Here is a 17543-nt window from a genome sequence, read left to right as displayed (position 1 = left end):
TTCGCTGAACTGTATTGCCGAAACTATGTTGGAACGCACGGCGCGAGCGTTTGGAGCGCATCGCGCATGCGCAGTACGCAACAACGTCACTTCCGCACCATCCTGTGATAGGCATCAAACTGTGACACTACACCGGTGTTGTAAAATTTCATGCGACCCGTGATTTTCGCTCACCCCGTCACTTCCGGTGAGGCTACGTCATTCGCACAGCTGACGGCGGGCCTTTACTGCGCATGTGTCAATCCCCTGCCCTTAACAGCGCATGCGCTGTAGATTTATTCTCACGGTGGAGAAAAATTATAGCCTCGAGTGGGCGGAGACTTGCGGGTGGGCGGGCGGAGCTGAACAGATGGTGAGAACGTCCCCGCCCACCCCAAGATTTTCTTCACTGGTGAAGAAAAATCATGGCTTCAAGCTGTGAACAACAAGGCTCAGCGGTCCTACGCAAGAAACACACCAATTTTGGCCACAATGAATATATTAGGAGTAGGAGAGCCACTATATGCACTTACTATAAGATTTTTTTTTTTTTTTTTTACCACTGCCTGTTTTTGATCTTATAATTTGTGACCCCACAGTGCACAATATGGGGGCCGGTGACCCCACACCCCAGAATATGGAGGCCGGCTCCACCGGTGACCCCACACCCCAGAATATGGAGGCCAGTGACCCCATACCCCAGAATATGGAGGCCGGCTCCAGCGGTGACCCCACAGTGCAGAATATGGGGGCCGGTGACCCCACAGTGCAGAATATGGAGGCCGGTGACCCCACACCCCAGAATATGGAGGCCAGTGACCCCACACCCCAGAATATGGAGGCCAGTGACCCCACACCCCAGAATATGGAGGCCAGCTCCACCGGTGACCCCACACCCCAGAATATGGAGGCCAGTGACCCCACACCCCAGAATATGGAGGCTGGCTCCAGCGGTGACCCCACAGTGCACAATATGGGGGCCGGTGACCCCACACCCCAGAATATGGAGGCCAGCTCCACCGGTGACCCCACACCCCAGAATATGGAGGCCAGTGACCCCACACCCCAGAATATGGAGGCTGGCTCCAGCGGTGACCCCACAGTGCACAATATGGGGGCCGGTGACCCCACACCCCAGAATATGGAGGCCGGCTCCAGCGGTGACCCCATAGTGCAGAATATGGGGGCCGGTGACCCCACAGTGCAGAATATGGAGGCCAGTGACCCCACACCCCAGAATATGGAGGCCAGTGACCCCACACCCCAGAATATGGGCCAGCTCCACCGGTGACCCCACACCCCAGAATATGGAGGCCAGTGACCCCATACCCCAGAATATGGAGGCCGGCTCCAGCGGTGACCCCACAGTGCAGAATATGGGGGCCGGTGACCCCACAGTGCAGAATATGGAGGCCGGTGACCCCACACCCCAGAATATGGAGGCCGGTGACCCCACACCCCAGAATATGGAGGCCAGTGACCCCACACCCCAGAATATGGAGGCCAGCTCCACCGGTGACCCCACACCCCAGAATATGGAGGCCAGTGACCCCACACCCCAGAATATGGAGGCCAGCTCCACCGGTGACCCCACACCCCAGAATATGGAGGCCAGTGACCCCATACATACCGGAGTACTACATATCGCAGCATGTCCCATCCCCCCACACCGGAGCACTACATATCCCAGCATGTCCCCTCCCCCACACCGGAGCACTACATATCCCAGCATGTCCCCTCCCCCACACCAGAGCACTACATATCCCAGCATGTCCCCTCCCCCACACCGGAGCACTACATATCGCAGCATGTCCCGTCCCCCCACACCGGAGCACTACATATCCCAGCATGTCCCCTCCCCCACACCGGAGCACTACATATCCCAGCATGTCCCCTCCCCTAAACCAGAGCACTACATATCCCAGCATGTCCCCTCCCCCACACCGGAGCACTACATATCGCAGCATGTCCCGTCCCCCCACACCGGAGCACTACATATCCCAGCATGTCCCCTCCCCCACACCGGAGCACTACATATCCCAGCATGTCCCCTCCCCCACACCAGAGCACTACATATCCCAGCATGTCCCCCTCCCCCACACCAGAGCACTACATATCGCAGCATGTCCCGTCCCCCCACACCGGAGCACTACATATCCCACCATGTCCCCTCCCCCACACCGGAGCACTACATATCCCAGCATGCTCTGTGTATCCTTCCTCCACCTAGAACTGAACTACAAAGTCCCAGCAAAGCCCACAAGCTCCAGAACTCAGCCCCCCCTCACCTGCTGGGAGTTGTGATTCTTTTGCTGCTTTAGACCAAAACAGCTCCCCTGCCCACCTCCTCTCCAAACCCCTTCCATTCCACCAATGTCCCTTTTATCAGCATCTTCCAGGACTCGTCTCTATTCACACCTGTCCCTGATTCCGGAGACATTTTCCTGAAGCCTCCGCCTGGAGAAAATCTCCGCCCACTTGAGTGTGATTTTTCACCACCACTTAATATTCAGAGGCATGTTATTAGGGTGGGCGGGGCTGCTGCTGACGTCCTGAGCATCTGTTCAGCTCCGCCCGCCCACCCGCAAGTCTCCGCCCACTCGAGGCTATAATTTTTCTCCACCGTGAGAATAAATCTACAGCGCATGCGCTGTTAAGGGCAGGGGATTGACACATGCGCAGTAAAGGCCCGCCGTCAGCTGTGCGAATGACGTAGCCTCACCGGAAGTGACGGGGTGAGCGAAAATCACGGGTCGCATGAAATTTTACAACACCGGCTGGCAATCCTCCCAGGCTCCTCCCCCTCCGGTGACCCGGATGTAGTGTTGCCGGTAGGGTGGCAGTGGCCGGGTGTCGGCGGATCTGTGGCCGGGTGTAGAATGAACTGCTGATCTCCTGTGCTCCGCTCACATATGGCACCTATGGGCATCCGCCTGTCCCCGCTGGGCATCGGGGTGTTCTGCCTGCTGGGGCTCGGTGTCCTCTATCACGTCTATTCGGGGCTGCTGACATGGCGCCTGTCGGCCTTCATATTGGGGGATCGGGCCGGTGGCAGCGGCGGAGGAGGAGAGGGTGGTCAGGTGGATCTGCGGGATCTGCTGGCGGCGGCGGTCCAGGCGGCGGAGCTGGGCGGGGTGGAGGTGAGGACGGTACGGGAGAGCAACAAGCTGAACGAGAACTCCAAGGGGAAGACCCGAGAGGGGGCGGAGGACAAGATGACCCGGGGGGATCTCCTCTCCAACCGGAGGATGGCCAGCCTCATCAAGAACACATTCCCCGGGGTGCAGGTCAGTCCACACCGGTGCACCCCAATGTGTTGTGTGTATGGGGGGGACACCCCCAATGTGTTGTGTGTATGGGGGGGGGGACACTGTGCTCCTGTGTATTGGGGTATAATATCTTATCATGGAAATGGGGTGCTGCGTCTACTCCTGTATAATTGGGGGGGGCGCACAATGTGTGATGTTGATAGTGGGGCACCACACCGTCCGATCCTCTATATAAGGTGGAGGGGGGGATCACAGTGGCTTTTTCTATATATTGGTTTGGTGGGGGCACAGTGGCTGTTCCTATATAATGGCAGGGGGCACTGGCTTTTTTTTATATAATGGCAGGGGGGAACCACAATGTCTGTCCCTGTATATTGGGGAGTGCACTGCCTCTGATCCTGTATATGGAGGGGGTGCACAATGTGTTTGATCCTGTATATTGGGGGGCACTAGGAGTATGCCAGCTCTACTGTATAATGACAGCAGCAGGATTCTTCTGCTGACCTGCCACCTGTGAACAGCTCACCACGGCCGCCGAGCCCTGTTCACTTCAATAACAGGTCTGCAGTGACCTGTGCCCCCCCCCACCAGCTATTATGTGCACTACTGGACGCTCTTTGAATTTTGAATGATCTGTGAATTAAACAGACATTAGCCTAATGCCACCAACATGCACTCATAGCCTGCCACCTCAGCTCTAATACTGGCCATACACAGAGGAGCAGGTCCAACCAGTCTGATCACAAAAGAGTGAGATGATAAAAATAGCACCTTTTTTTTTTTTTTTTTTTTTTTTTTTGTCACTATGCTGGCAGCAACAGTCATAGGTTGTCCTCTGTTTTTGTCGTTTGAGACTACTAGAAAAGTTACATATTTATGGCCATTGTCAGGCCATCTGTCACTGACTGTAGTTGGGTACACAGGTTCTGAGCCTTCTAACACACTCCTGTGTGTATCTTGTGCTGGAGAGGTCAGTGCTGTGTACACAAGAGGTGTGACACCATGTCGTTTATTAAACCACTAAGGCTTCCTGTACGCGGAACGTTTTTACAACCTCTCCTGAACGATTTAACTTGACAGATAAGTAACCCATGTTTAAAACGTCTGTTTTGCCGCATTGGCGGTTAGAAGCGTGTGAAATTTTTTAAATATTTTTTCTCTAAATAGACAAAAATCAAAAACGCCTTTAAAGCGGGAGTCCGCCGGGAGTTCCGCCATTTTTTTTTTTTTTTTAAAGCCAGCAGCTACAAATACTGCAGCTGCTGACTTTTAAAATAAGGACACTTACCCGCCCAGCGCGCCCGCGATGTCGGCACCCGAAGTCGATCTCTCGATCGTCTCTGGGGTGCTGCCGCCGCCATCTTGGGTATGGGAATCAGGAAGTGGAGCCTTTCGGCTTCATTTCCCGGTTCCCTACTGAGCATGCGCGAGTCGCGCTGCGCAATAAGGATGGTCCCGCTGTCTCTGGGATCCGTGTGTTTCTCAGCAGGCAGCGGGGGACTTTCGGAAAGGGGCGTAGATTCTGCAGAATCTACGCCCCTTTCCGCAGATAGCTATGCTGGAAGTGGGTGCAGATACCTGTACTGTACAGGTACCTGCACCCCCCTCCCCCCTGAAAGGTGCCAATTGTGGCACCGGAGGGGGGGAGGATTCCAATGAGCAGAAGGTCCACTTTAGGATGGACCTCCGCTTTAAATGAAATGCAGCTAAACGCGAGTCTAAATGCAGCATCTGAACTCCCCCAATTTTTTTTTTTTGCTTTCCAAAAAAGGCCTTTAAACTCAACTGCTATACAATGCCCTATGTACAAATACTGATATGAGGAGAGTTCAGGGGCAGAAGACAAAACATGCCCAATTGCTCATAAACATCCGTTTACCAGCAACAGTGACCATGAGGCCTAAATGAAGTACAAACATTTAATAAGAGGAGCACCTTCTATGGCACTTTTTAGCTAAAGTAATCCTACTTGTATATAAAAGACAAGTCTGTCTAGTTTAACCATTTCCTGACCGGTGCACGCCGACGTACTTCGGCAGAATGGCACAGCTGGGCAAATGGGGCATACCTGTACGTCCCTTTCAATTTGCCGGCATGCGCCGGGACTTCCGTGAGTTGGGTCGCAGGTCCCGCAGACTCGATGTGCACAGGGATACCCACGACGCCTCACGGAGAGGAAGAACAGTTAGAATCACTCCCCAGGACATACTTAACCCCTACACTGCCCCCTAGTGGTTAACCTCTTCACTGCCAGTGTCATTTTCACAGAAATCGGTGCATTTGTATAGCACTTATGGCTGTATAAATGACAATGGTCCCAAAAAATGTCAATGTCCGATGTGTCCACCATAATGTCGCAGTCACAATAAAAATCGCTGATCAACGCCATTACTAGTAAAAAAAATAAAAAAAAAAAATATGTAAACGCTGTAACTTTCGCGCAAACCAATCAAAGGAGATTTATTGCGTAGTGTGTTTTTTTTTTTTTTTTTTTTTACCAAAAATATGTAGAATAATATGTATTGGCCTAAACTGAGGAAAAAAAATGTTTTTTTTCAAATATATTTCTAGGGGATATTTATTATAGCAAAATGTAAAAAATAATCTTTTTTTCTCAAGTCATCTTCCAGGACGGCACACCTGAGAGATGAGAGGCTCCTCCCTACAGGAAACACAATCAATCGACAGCTGTTTTAAGTCCCCACCCTTCCCCTTGATCCTCAGTTTTTGATTGTGTTTCTCCCTACACAGCGAAACTGTTTGTTTTTTTCCAAATGACCCGAAGCCTGGGGCTGGTGGTCTCCCCCTGGGAGCCGGACCACAAGCCTGGGAAGCCTCTGGGTCTGGTAGGATATTCTTGTCCTTCCTGGGGGGTTCCCCTATCTTTTCCTCAGGGCGGGCAGCAGAAATTGGAAGAGCCCCCCTGAGAGCTGAAGGACCCTGGGTACAGTGGTGTACCCAGAACTTCAGGGGCCATTATCCTGTCTCCCCCTCCTTACCTGTACAGGTGGCTGTTCAGACGGGGGTGCTGGCCATCGGTTCTTTCCAGGGGGCTTGTCCCCGACTCCTGGGTCCCCGGTAGCTCGCGTGGGCTGCCGGAGAGGGCGTGGCAACAAGCACCCGCGTCATTTTCAAACTTTGGGAAAATGGCAGCGGCGTTCTTACCCAGGAGGGAAGGCTGAGAGTCAGTAGGAGCAGGCGCCCACATCCTCCTTTCTCTAGAGCGAGGAGGCACCAGTTTACTACGGTGGATGTCTGCCTTAACCACCTCAGATATGAAGATGGGAATGAGGAATGGAAGGCATTGCCCCCCCCCCCATGTATATAGACTGACTGGTACAGTGCAGGACACAGCCTAACCTGGCACCTCCCTATGGGGACAGCAGTTGGGGGGGGGGAGCACTTTGGCGGCTATCCTCCTTGCGTGTGGACCATAAGGATGGAAAAGCAAGCCCGCTGGTTGTGGCAAAAAGAGGAAGACAACGGTGAGTACTTTACTTTCCTTTTGCCGTGGGAATTTAGCTGCAAAATCCCCAATTCCAGCCAGAGGGTTCCTGGGCATTTGAGATCTCACCTGGGGTCTGGATTCAAATAGCCCTTAAGCTTCTGCTAAAAACACCAGCCGCAGCTCCCTCTTACATCAGAGAAGCTGTATGGTGGACAGGTGGTGCAGAGGAACGAGTGTGCCTAAACCACCTCAGATGAGAAAGAGGTAGGTAGGCCATTGCTCCCCCTTCCCCGTGTATATACTGACTGGTGCAGTGCAGAACTTGGGGTCGGGATACAAATAGCGCAGACGCCACTGCTAAAACCACCAGCCACAGCTCCCTCTTACAGCAGAGACACTGTGGTTATTGCAGCAGTAGGTTGCCAGCCTCTCCCTACATGCCCAGTTGTGGTACATTTAGTAGGGATGAATATAGCGTACAGAGGGGACCTGGTAGATACAAAGTTACTTACAGGCCAGGTATACCACTGAACAGGTTATTAATTGGGCAGTGGTTGGTGGATTCAGAAGCTCCCCTGGTCAGCAGGTGCACTAGGTTACCGGCCCTATTAGCCCAGCTGCTAGGAATCTGAAGTTGCTTCACAATGTTTAAAAGCTGACCTAACATTCAAGGATGGGCAGAGACCAAGCTACTGTGTGGCACAGTAGGGGTTCCCTTGTCACAGATCCTCCTTTTGGGGGTTGCCTGCTATAGTTAACTTTCATAAGCTCCAACCTCCCACTCCACCTTTACACTGTGTTTATATTATAGTGTAGGATGTAAGAAGAAACTTTTTTTATTGGTTTGGGCTACAATCCACGCAGTGGCAGATCTAAAGGCGATTCACCATAGATCGCTCCCTACATCCTTTTAATTGAGGATTTTCTGTGCAAACCTATGCAAGAGCTACATAATTAATTGTTTGAAGCCTGCAAATAGCTATTTACCTCCCAGGCTAAACTGGTAACCACCTCTTCTAGAGAGGTCTTAAATTGGTCTCTAGGGCTGGGCTCATTGAGACTTTAGTTGCTAATCAGCACCACCTGGATATGTGCTGGCTAGCGTTTGCTCAGTCTATGGAGGTAAGGTAGGACAACAACAACTACTACTAATAGTAGGGTGTCCAACCATTTTAGGATCTGTTCCTTCTCTGGTGGTGAAGGCTTAGTATCTACAGCCCAGGCTATGCCTATGAAATAAATTGCCTGTTGGTTATTTCATAAAGGGATAGACCATGACTCCTCATTGGCTGCACACCAGTAGACCTCAGTAGTGAAGGTTTGTCCTTGCTGGGATGTTTTTGTGGCACAGCAGAAATACACATTGAGATTTGTGACATCTCTGCTTATAAGGGCTATATTGCTGTACATCAGAAATGCACTGCACTGAAGCTTGTTTGCTGTCCTTTATATACTAAAGGTACTGCTTTGTTTGGCTACAGATCAGAAAAATACAACAGTGAAGGTGGTCTGTACTTTCTGGTTTTGTGTTGCACAGCAGAAATGCACATCATTGAGTCTGGTGACATCTCTGCTCATAATGGTTATATTGCTGCACATCAGACATACACAAGATTGAGGTCTGTCTTTGGGGCTTTGTGTCCTGTTTTACTGCCTTGTTGGTTACTTATCAGAAAGGCAGCAGTGAAGTCTGATGGTCCTGATTTGCGTGGCGCTGTGCTGATTCAGACAGTGCTATTAACAGCAATGGCTGCCGAGTTTAAACATGCGATTTGACATGTTGAGTCGCATGACAAATCATTTCAATATGGATGTGCTATCTCTATTCATAGTGTTTTATTGTTGCACATCAATTTATACAGCATTAAGGTCTGTGAGGTTTTGTGTCCTGTATTACTGCCTTTTCAGAAAGGCAGCAGTGAAAATTGATGGTTCGAATTTGTTGGGCTACATAGTAGAAATACAAATTGAACCCCTGCCAGGTGTAGTACATATACTGCCTTTGGTAATCCATGTAGCACCACAAAGTGGTGTTGTGCTGATTTTAGCCATGCGATTTGACATGTTGAGTCGCAAGGCCAAATCGCTTCAATATGGATGTGCTATCTCTATTCAGAATTGTTATATTGTTGCACATCAGACATATACAAGATTGAAGGTTGTCTGTCCTTTTATGTCTTGCATATACTGCCTTATTGGCTGCATATCAGAAAGGACACAGCAGTGAAGGTTGCTTGTCTTTTTCTGATTTTGTTTTTGCTGCTCAGCTGAGAGACACATTGAGGATGGTGGCCTCTCTGCTCAGTATTGGTATATTACTACACATCAGACATACACAAAGATTGAATGTTTGTGTCCTGTATGTCCTATATTTACTGCCTTATCGTTTGTATATCAGGCTAAGCAGTGTTTCTCATGGATCTACCTTTCTGCATCTTAGGGATACACAGCAGGGGTTTGTTGGCTGCAATCCTCCAGGGAGTCACAGCATTGGGGACCCCTTACTTGTTCGACCTGAAAATTGCTATTTGTTTTTTTTTCCCTGCGACCTGTGTAATCTTGAGGTCTGTGGATCCAGGAATCAGGGACTGCTGGTGTCGCACAGACACAAATGGTACCCATTGGAAGCCATAGTATATGACTTCTCATGCGTCTTGCAGTCCCAAGTCGCAGGTTGGGTCGCACGGGTGTGGGAACCCTAAACTTATCTGTCCCTTCTGATTGAGGTTTTGCTACACAGCAGGAATACTCATCATGGCGTTATTGTTTTATTTTGCAGCAGACCAGAAAGATTGCAGCTGTAAAGGCTGTCTGTCTTTTTCCTCAGTGTCTGCTTTTATGTTGTTGCACAGCAGAAATACTCAAGATTGAAGCTTGTTGGTGCTTTCTGTTTCAGAAAAACACAATGCTGCAGGTTGCTTGTGTCCTTTCTCAGTGTTGGTTCTATCTGAACTACACTACAGAAGTGCATGACAGAAAGGATTGTCTTGTGTTCCATATTTTTCCCTGTGGCATAGCAAAGATGCACAACACGGGAGTTGGTGTTCATATTAATCTTATAACTGTGGTGGTTTGTCAGAAATACACAACATAGAAGTTTGGGTCTTTCTGTCTTTATAGCCTTGTTTTGCTGTACATAGGTAAAGCACAACAGTAAAGGGGGTTCCTGTCCTTTCCGTATTTATATATCAGTTATGACCTAGCTAGCTGCACTAAAGAAATACGCAGCATTTAGGGTTTGCTTGAGTCTTAATGTTTTTACGTCTTGGCAGCACATCAGAAAACCAGACTATGAGGACTGTTTGTCTACGTTGAGGTTCAGATTTGGGTCTCTTCCCATATTTGATATATTGGTTTAGCTAGTCACACTCAGGCACACAACATTGTTGTCTATGCTTGTGTCCTTTCTGTCTAAATCTATTGTGCCGTGCCCACAATCTATGATCATTTTATTTGTGATATTATTAATGCATGTATCACCTTTTTGTATTTCAGCCTTCTTTTCCATGGAGGGGCCAGGAGTTCGGGCTGCAGCTGCCACATGTCAGAAAACCTTGACCACTTGCATTCAGGGATGCCAGAACCATTTCCTAGGGTTGAAGCCCTGTAGGGTTATGGGACACTGGAGGAAGGGGATAATGAATCGCCCTGTTTAGTAAGAACTTGGAGAGTTCTGTTCAGAGGAGTATTAGGGCCTGAGGATGAAGTATAAAGATGTATACCCGATCGAATAGGTTTCGGCTCGGTGCATGGCCTTCATTTTGCCCTTTTAGCAAAACTAGACATAGCAATATGGGTAGTCTACTCCTGCTAGGGACTTTAATCTCCTGAAGAAGGCTCTCAGGCGTAAGTAAGGACATAGATTGGGCGTGCCTTAAACCCAGGGTTCAAGCTTCTGCTAATCTATTTCCCTTAAGTAGGCTTCCCTTTAGTCTTTTGCTGACATAAAGATGAAAAGGAAGCAGTTTTATTTCCCTCAACAGGATAGTGTTAAGACAGGCCCTCTTATTGATTAATGTAGTGTCCTTGTCTTACACAGGTCTCTTATTTATCTTTTTAGTGGTTCTAAGTAGCACCTACAGGCATAATAGGCCATGGTTGTTAGATGTGTGAGATAGGCAACATTGCTAACCTACAAGTTTAACATGTTTTCTGATTCCATTTTTAAGAGCCCATTTCACCTAGATACTGCATCTGAAGCGGAAAAGGCAGGAACATCTGTGGAGCAGACCTGCAGATCAGCCGCATGATCCAGCTAACATGCCTTCATCAAGCATATGAGCGTATGGAGTGGAGGTAAAGCTCACTGCAGAGCCAAGGTTCGCCAAGAGGGTTTTGCAGTGGCCCCACCCTAAGGTAGGCCTGAGGTACTTGTTTATCCTCTCAGGTGTGCCGTCCTGGAAGATGACTTGAGAAAAGTACCAGTTACTTACCGGTAACTGTCTTTCTGGGAAATCTTCCAGGACGGCAGGCCTACTTCCCGCCCGTTGGAGGAGGGAAAATTCTAGAACACTAGAAGGTGAGTACCTATGAGGAATGATTTCCCTTGTGAACCTGGTTCAGGAGTTACTTCTCTACAAACTGAGGATCAAGGGGAAGGGTGGGGACTTAAAACAGCTGTCGATTGATTGTGTTTCCTGTAGGGAGGAGCCTCTCATCTCTCAGGTGTGCCGTCCTGGAAGATTTCCCAGAAAGACAGTTACCGGTAAGTAACTGGTACTTTTTTTTTTTTCAAAATTGTTCTTTTTTTTTTTTTTGTTTATGGCACAAAAAATAACCGCAGATACCACCAAAAGAAAGCTCTATTTGTGGGGGGGAAAAGGATGTCAATTTTGTTTGGGAGCCACGTCGCATGACTGCGCAAATTGCCGGTAAAGCGACGCAGTGCCGAATCGCAAAAAGTGCTCTGGTCTTTGGCAGCAAAATGGTCCGGGGCTTAAGTGGTTAACCATAGAACGGCCACTTTCATGGCTGTTGTGGCCACGCTGTGTTTGTTGCTGGGACATGGCGCGACCCCGATCTCTGTGAAGAGGCTCTTTAACCATGTGATCGTTTGTGTCCAATTACAGACAGTCACATGTAAATATGAAAGTGCCGGTAATCGGCTCTCATCGTCTCACACGAACAGTGTGTGGCAAGGAGAGCCGATTACCTGTGTCCCCTGCAAAGAGGTGCCACTAATCGGGGCACTGATCACAGTAAAGCCCCCCCCCCAGTGCCACAAATTGGTGCCCATCTTTGCTGCCTATTAGTACCCATCAGTGTGGCATATTAGGGACCCCCTCATCAGTGTTCCCATCAATGCAGCCTTATCTGCGCACATCAGCGAAGGAGAAAAATTACGATGCTTATTTACAAAACTTACTGACCGAAACTAAGAGAACACTTTTTTTTTTATTTACTTATTTTTACACTTACAAAACAAAGCAAAACAAAAAAAACAAAAAAAAACAGCAGTGGTTACATACCACCAAGAAAGCTCTATTTGTGGGAAGAAAATTATTAAAAATTTATATGGGTAGAGTATTGCATGACTGCGCAATTGTCATTCAAAGTGCTACAGCTCTGAAAGCTGAAAATTGGCCTGGGCAGGAAGGGGGTAAAAGTGCCTGGTATTGAGGCGGTTAAAGCCGGGAGGTTGGCATATCAAATTACTTTTATTTATTTTTTTTCAAATTATTAAAGCAAGAAGTTCCGTATTTTGCATTTTCAAAAGCAGACTTCAGCAATATCGGCCTCAAGGTTTAATTTGAAATATATTCCTTAGTAGTCACCAAGGACTAATGCACTAAATGCATTACAAACCTGGATATTACCTTGTAAAAGCAGCAGTGAAATCATCACTGTGCTGTACATAGCTTGTTCAGAGTAGAATTTTGGGAGGCACCCAACAGGCCCCACTCACTACAGGTTGCCTGCAGAAAACGACAGGAGGGGGCGGAGACGAGACCAGTCATCCTGCACAAGGAGAGAGCAGCAGTGACCGGTCTTTATTATAGGATGCTCGGCAATACCCAAGGCACACCTGGATTCCAGTAAGAATATGCATGGCTTTTGTATTTGGATAATATTTCATTATCCTGGAGTTCAGTTTTAAGGAGCTATGGAACATATACTTCCTTCAACAATGGAAAAGATTTGATAAAGATAGACCTCCATTCTGAATATTTATGCCTATTGGATGGCTGGTTTAGCATTGGGTCACATAAGCACTGTTGCTGTAATGTAGAGAATAAAAAACGGACCCATGTTCTTTTAGGAAACCTGTCATGTAGAGCCTCCCGTTTCTAACGACTTCTGAAAATGTTAGTTTCCTGGCTGCCATGCTAATTGTTTTGTTTTTGACTATAAATCGCTGTACGTCAATAACGCTAAAGTATTGAAGCAAGAGGGTGATGAGAACCAGTTCACTAACCATTTCATAAGGAAGTCAACAGTGCCAACTTCTCTGTTTGCTGTGAAGCTAAACTGTTTCTCTGTCAATAAATGGCTTAATCATGGATGGAATTTACTTACAAAGTTTCTTTATGTAAATTGCAGTGTTTTTTTTTGTTTTGTTTTTTAGTCAGTCAGGTTTTAGAAAGATGCATACCATTTATATCTGTGCGACTTCAAGACGCAGAGATTTCAAAGTAGTCCCTGCACTACATTGGCCCCACTTTGATCCGACTTGAGGTCCACATTGCGGCAAAAAATTTCAATAGTGGAAACATAGCCTCAAGCAGAAAGGTTTCAAGCTCAAGAATCCAGTTATTTATCTTCTTTGCAGTTTCCTTTAGTGACCTTTTTACAGTGTTTTTCTTGATCGTTTACCCGCAGGGCACCATAGTGGCGGCTGTTTAGGGCTCATTTACACTTGCAGCTGTCATTGCCACCCCTCTGAAAAGCCATCTGTGGTGGATTGTTTTTCAGAGGCATTTGAAAGACAGTTTGGAGGTGACTTGTCATGTTTTTAACCATTGAAAGGCCACATTACACATGCGTGTGGTTGTGTTGCAGTCCCATTCATTTCACACGGGAAGGATCCATGATAATCTGCACCGTGGACATCCACTTGCTCAGCGGGGATCGCTCTATCGATTCCCGCTCAGCAGGAAGATGACAGGTCCGTCTCTGTGCAGGGACGGACCTGTTAGAGCGCTGCTCTTCCCTATGGAAGATCGGATGATGACGGACCGCAGAGTTCGCCGTCATCCAATCCTCAGACGGATGGAAAAGTAGTTTTTTTTTCCCTCCGTCACACATTTCACCACTGACATCTGACGTTCCATGGAGGTCTATGGAGCATCCATTCAGGTCCGCCTAAAAAAAACTGACAGGCAGACCTGAGCGGGTCGTTCACGTGAAAGAGGCCTTAATGGATCGAATTTGGCGGTGGTGAGGTTTGCCGAATGCAAGGTTGTACATTTTAGCTGCAGTATGTGTAACGCCTCCCCCCAGCTCCCATGTTGGGATAAGGAGGGCTGTAAAGAACAGTTGGTTGATATGGGTGTGGGGCTTTTTCCCCTCTAAACCAATAGGTCCACTTGGGCCCCTCTCCAGCAGCAGGGGAGTTGTCTTCTGCAGTCCACACACACACACACACACACACACACACACACACACACACACACACACACCTCCACTGTGTATTCTGGATATAATGCTTTTTTAGACTAGAGCAGGGGTGCCCAAACTCTTGAGGGATACTTTAGCGACCTAGTAACCGGTTGCGGGCCACAATGAGCACAGCAGCAGATGACGGTCCGTATCCACTCTACATATGCAGAGCATACACGGACACGACCCGCTCTACTCTACTGTGTCCTCCAATCCACCCAGACAGAAGGGGACAGATCCCCTTAAATTTTTTGGAAATAGGTGGGTGTAAAAGCACACAAGTCCGTTTTACATCTGCCGCTCTATAGAGATGAAAGAAGGTTCAGTTTGGGTCTACCTGAAAATCGAGATGGGCAGAACCGATCTGACTGACCGTGTGAAAGGAGACTAATGCCGCGTACACACGTAGCAGACTTTCCGCCGGACTTTCCGAACGAGCTACTTACCCACACACGGCACTTTTTCAGCGGACTAATATGGCGTACTAAGTCCGCCAGACTATCTGCCGTACTTTTGAAATGAACGGACTCGCCCACACACGCGAAGGAAAGTCCGCTCAAATTGCCGAAGGAGGCGTCGCTGGCCCTGTCACCTGGTATGAACTTAAAGGGGAACCCCTACGCTGAAAAATCGGCGTGGGGGTCCCCCCAGGTCCATATCAGACCCTTATCTGAGCACGCTGGCCGTCCAGGAAAGGGGGTGGGGACGAGCGAGTGCCCCCCCTTCCTGAGCCGTACCAGGCCCCCCCACCCCAAAACACCTTGTCCCCATGTTGATGAGGACAAGGGCCTCTTCCCGACAACCCTGGCCATTGGTTGTCGGGGTCTGCGGGTGGGGGGCTTATCGGAATCCGGGAGCCCCCTTTAATAAGGGGTCCCCGGATACTTGCCCCCCACCCTATGTGAATGAGTATGGGGTACAATGTACCCCTACCCATTCACCTGTGGAAAAAAAAGTAAAAAAAACCCCACAAGGGTTAAAATAGTTTTATTGTACAGCTCTGGGTGTCTTCTTCCTTCTTCGGGGGTCTTCTTGCCAGGCCACCGCGCCGCCTTCTAGCTCTTTTACAAGTGGTGGCCTGGTCTTCTGGCCTTCTGTTCATCTGTTCTGGAGATGTTGCCTCGTCGCTCTCTCCGGGTACAACAATGATGGGGACGCGGCGTGCGGCGACTTATATAGGGACATCACCGGATGATGTCCCCGCCCATTATGATGTCACAGTCCCAGCCTCCTCTGTCCCTGTCCTCATCAACATGGGGACAAGGTGCTTTGGGGTGGGGCTGCGCGACCCCCCCCCCCCTTCCCCAAGGCAACCCCCCATGTTGAGGGCACGCGGCCTGGTACGGCTCCGGAGGGGGGGGGGGCGCTCACTTGTCCCCCACCCCCTTTCCTGGCCGGCCGGGTAGCGTACTCGGATAAGGGTCTGATATGGACCTGGGGGGGGACCCCCACGCTGATTTTTCGGCGTAGGGATTCCCCTTTAAGTCCATACCAGGTGACGGGGCCAGCGACGCCTCCTTCGCTGGCCCCGGCTACCTGGAGATGCACTCAAAATGAGTGGGAAAAGTCCGTTCATTTCAAAAGTAACGGCAGACTGGCGCACACACACGGCCGGATTGTCCGCCGAAATGCGAGTCCGGCGGACAGATTGGAGTGCAAAAATACTTTTTTAGTCCGCCGGACTGTTGGGTAAAAAAAAGTCCGCCGGAGCCCACACACGGCGTGTCCACCGGACTTTTTCACCAGATTGTTTGATCGTGTGTACGAGACATTAGGCTGCTTTCACACTGATGCACTGAGTTTTACCTACACCTCAACTGAACTCAATCTTTACTTCTTTGTCAGAATTCCTGCAGGTATCACTGGCTGCAGCTGTCTCACAGGCGGGTATGGCTTCTGGCGGCTGCTGTTGACTGTCCTTCAGGGCTGGTACTGCTAGTGGGAACCCACGATCTGGGCTTGCTGACCTGCCATCCCAGTGCAGGAGGTGACGGGCCACATCAGAGGGCACCGTGGGCCAGTGGTTTGGCACCCCCGGTCTAGAGGGATGCAATAGAGAAGAATATTTACCTTGTTCATCTCCCCCTTGGCAGACCTGCTCCAGCCTTCTCTGCTGATCAAGAATATGGCAGGGCCCTCTATAATAAGACCATTGGACAGTTTATCTTTTTAGAAACTTTTATTTATTTATTTTTTACTTTTATTGCTAAGATTCGTAACAATTAATTATTTAAAGATACCCTCTCACCAACTTAGTGGTTGTATACCCCGTTTGCACATTTTTACCTACAGGTAAGCCTATAATAAGGCTTACCTGTAGGTAAAATGAATATCTCCCAAACTTTTACGGTTTAGGAGATATTCACCTTGATTGTAGCCTTTGACTGTAGCTCCTGGGGATGAGTGAAGGAATACTATAGAGAGCTAAACCAGTGGTGGCTCTGAGTCTGCTGAGATTGCATCCAAGATGGCAGTGATCAACAGCAGTCTTTAGGGCTTTTGGATGTCTACACAAGGGTGGATTTTATAGGTGAAAATCATGCATAATAGAAGTTCAATGCACATATAATATTATGGTAAAAAATTGAAAATGAACTGCGCTTATGATAAGCAAATCAAAAATTGCAGCTGCAACAATCAAGTGAGATAGTTACACAAAAATGAGGTGAACAAGTATGTTGCGCTTAAATTAAATAAACAGTAAAATTATATAAACAAGTCCAAGAGTCCCAAACGTGACACAGTAGTGAACATTTTGAATGTTACGTCACCAACTTCCTCCACCGTGTGGCCACCACCCAAAAAAAAAAAAAAAAAGGATGTGCCCTTACCAAAGAGCATTGACCACCTATTATGGGGTTTGCGCAATGACATGCTTTTGCGCAAACCAATTGTGTGTGTGTGTATATATATATATATATATTTATTTTTTACCAAAAATATGTAGAAGAATACGTATCGGCCTAAACTGAGGGGGGGGAAAAAAAATGTTTTTTTATATATTTTTGGGGGATATTTATTATAACAAAAAATAATAAGTTTTTTTTTTTTCAAAATTGTTGCTCTATTTTTGTTTATAGCACAAAAAATAAAAATCGCAGGGGTGATCAAATACTACCAAAAGAAAGCTCTATTTGTGGGGGGAAAAAAAAAAGGATGTCAATTTTGTTTGGGAGCCACATCGCACGACCGCACAATTGCCAGTTAAAGCAACGCAGTGCTGAAATCGCAAAAAGTGGTCTGGTCTT

At 48.4% G+C, this 17543-nt stretch overlaps 1 protein-coding gene across 1 annotated transcript in view; it reads left to right on the top strand.

Annotated features, from left to right (window-relative positions):
* The first annotated feature begins 2773 nt into the window (after positions 1–2773).
* Positions 2774–17543, top strand: part of BPNT2 (3'(2'), 5'-bisphosphate nucleotidase 2) — a 37295-nt gene continuing 22525 nt past the window's right edge. The window contains exon 1 of the mRNA XM_077492728.1: positions 2774–3266. Within this exon, the coding sequence (XP_077348854.1) occupies positions 2892–3266 (375 nt within the window). The 5' untranslated portion in view covers positions 2774–2891. The remainder of the gene's footprint in view (positions 3267–17543) is intronic.

Source organism: Lithobates pipiens, unplaced genomic scaffold (assembly GCF_037356315.1).
Source record: "Lithobates pipiens isolate NorthernLeopardFrog02 unplaced genomic scaffold, aLitPip1_a1.2 Scaffold_19, whole genome shotgun sequence".
NCBI lineage: Eukaryota > Metazoa > Chordata > Amphibia > Anura > Ranidae > Lithobates > Lithobates pipiens.
The sequence above is the reverse complement of the archived record's forward strand: the minus strand, read 5'-3'. Positions and strand labels throughout refer to the sequence as shown.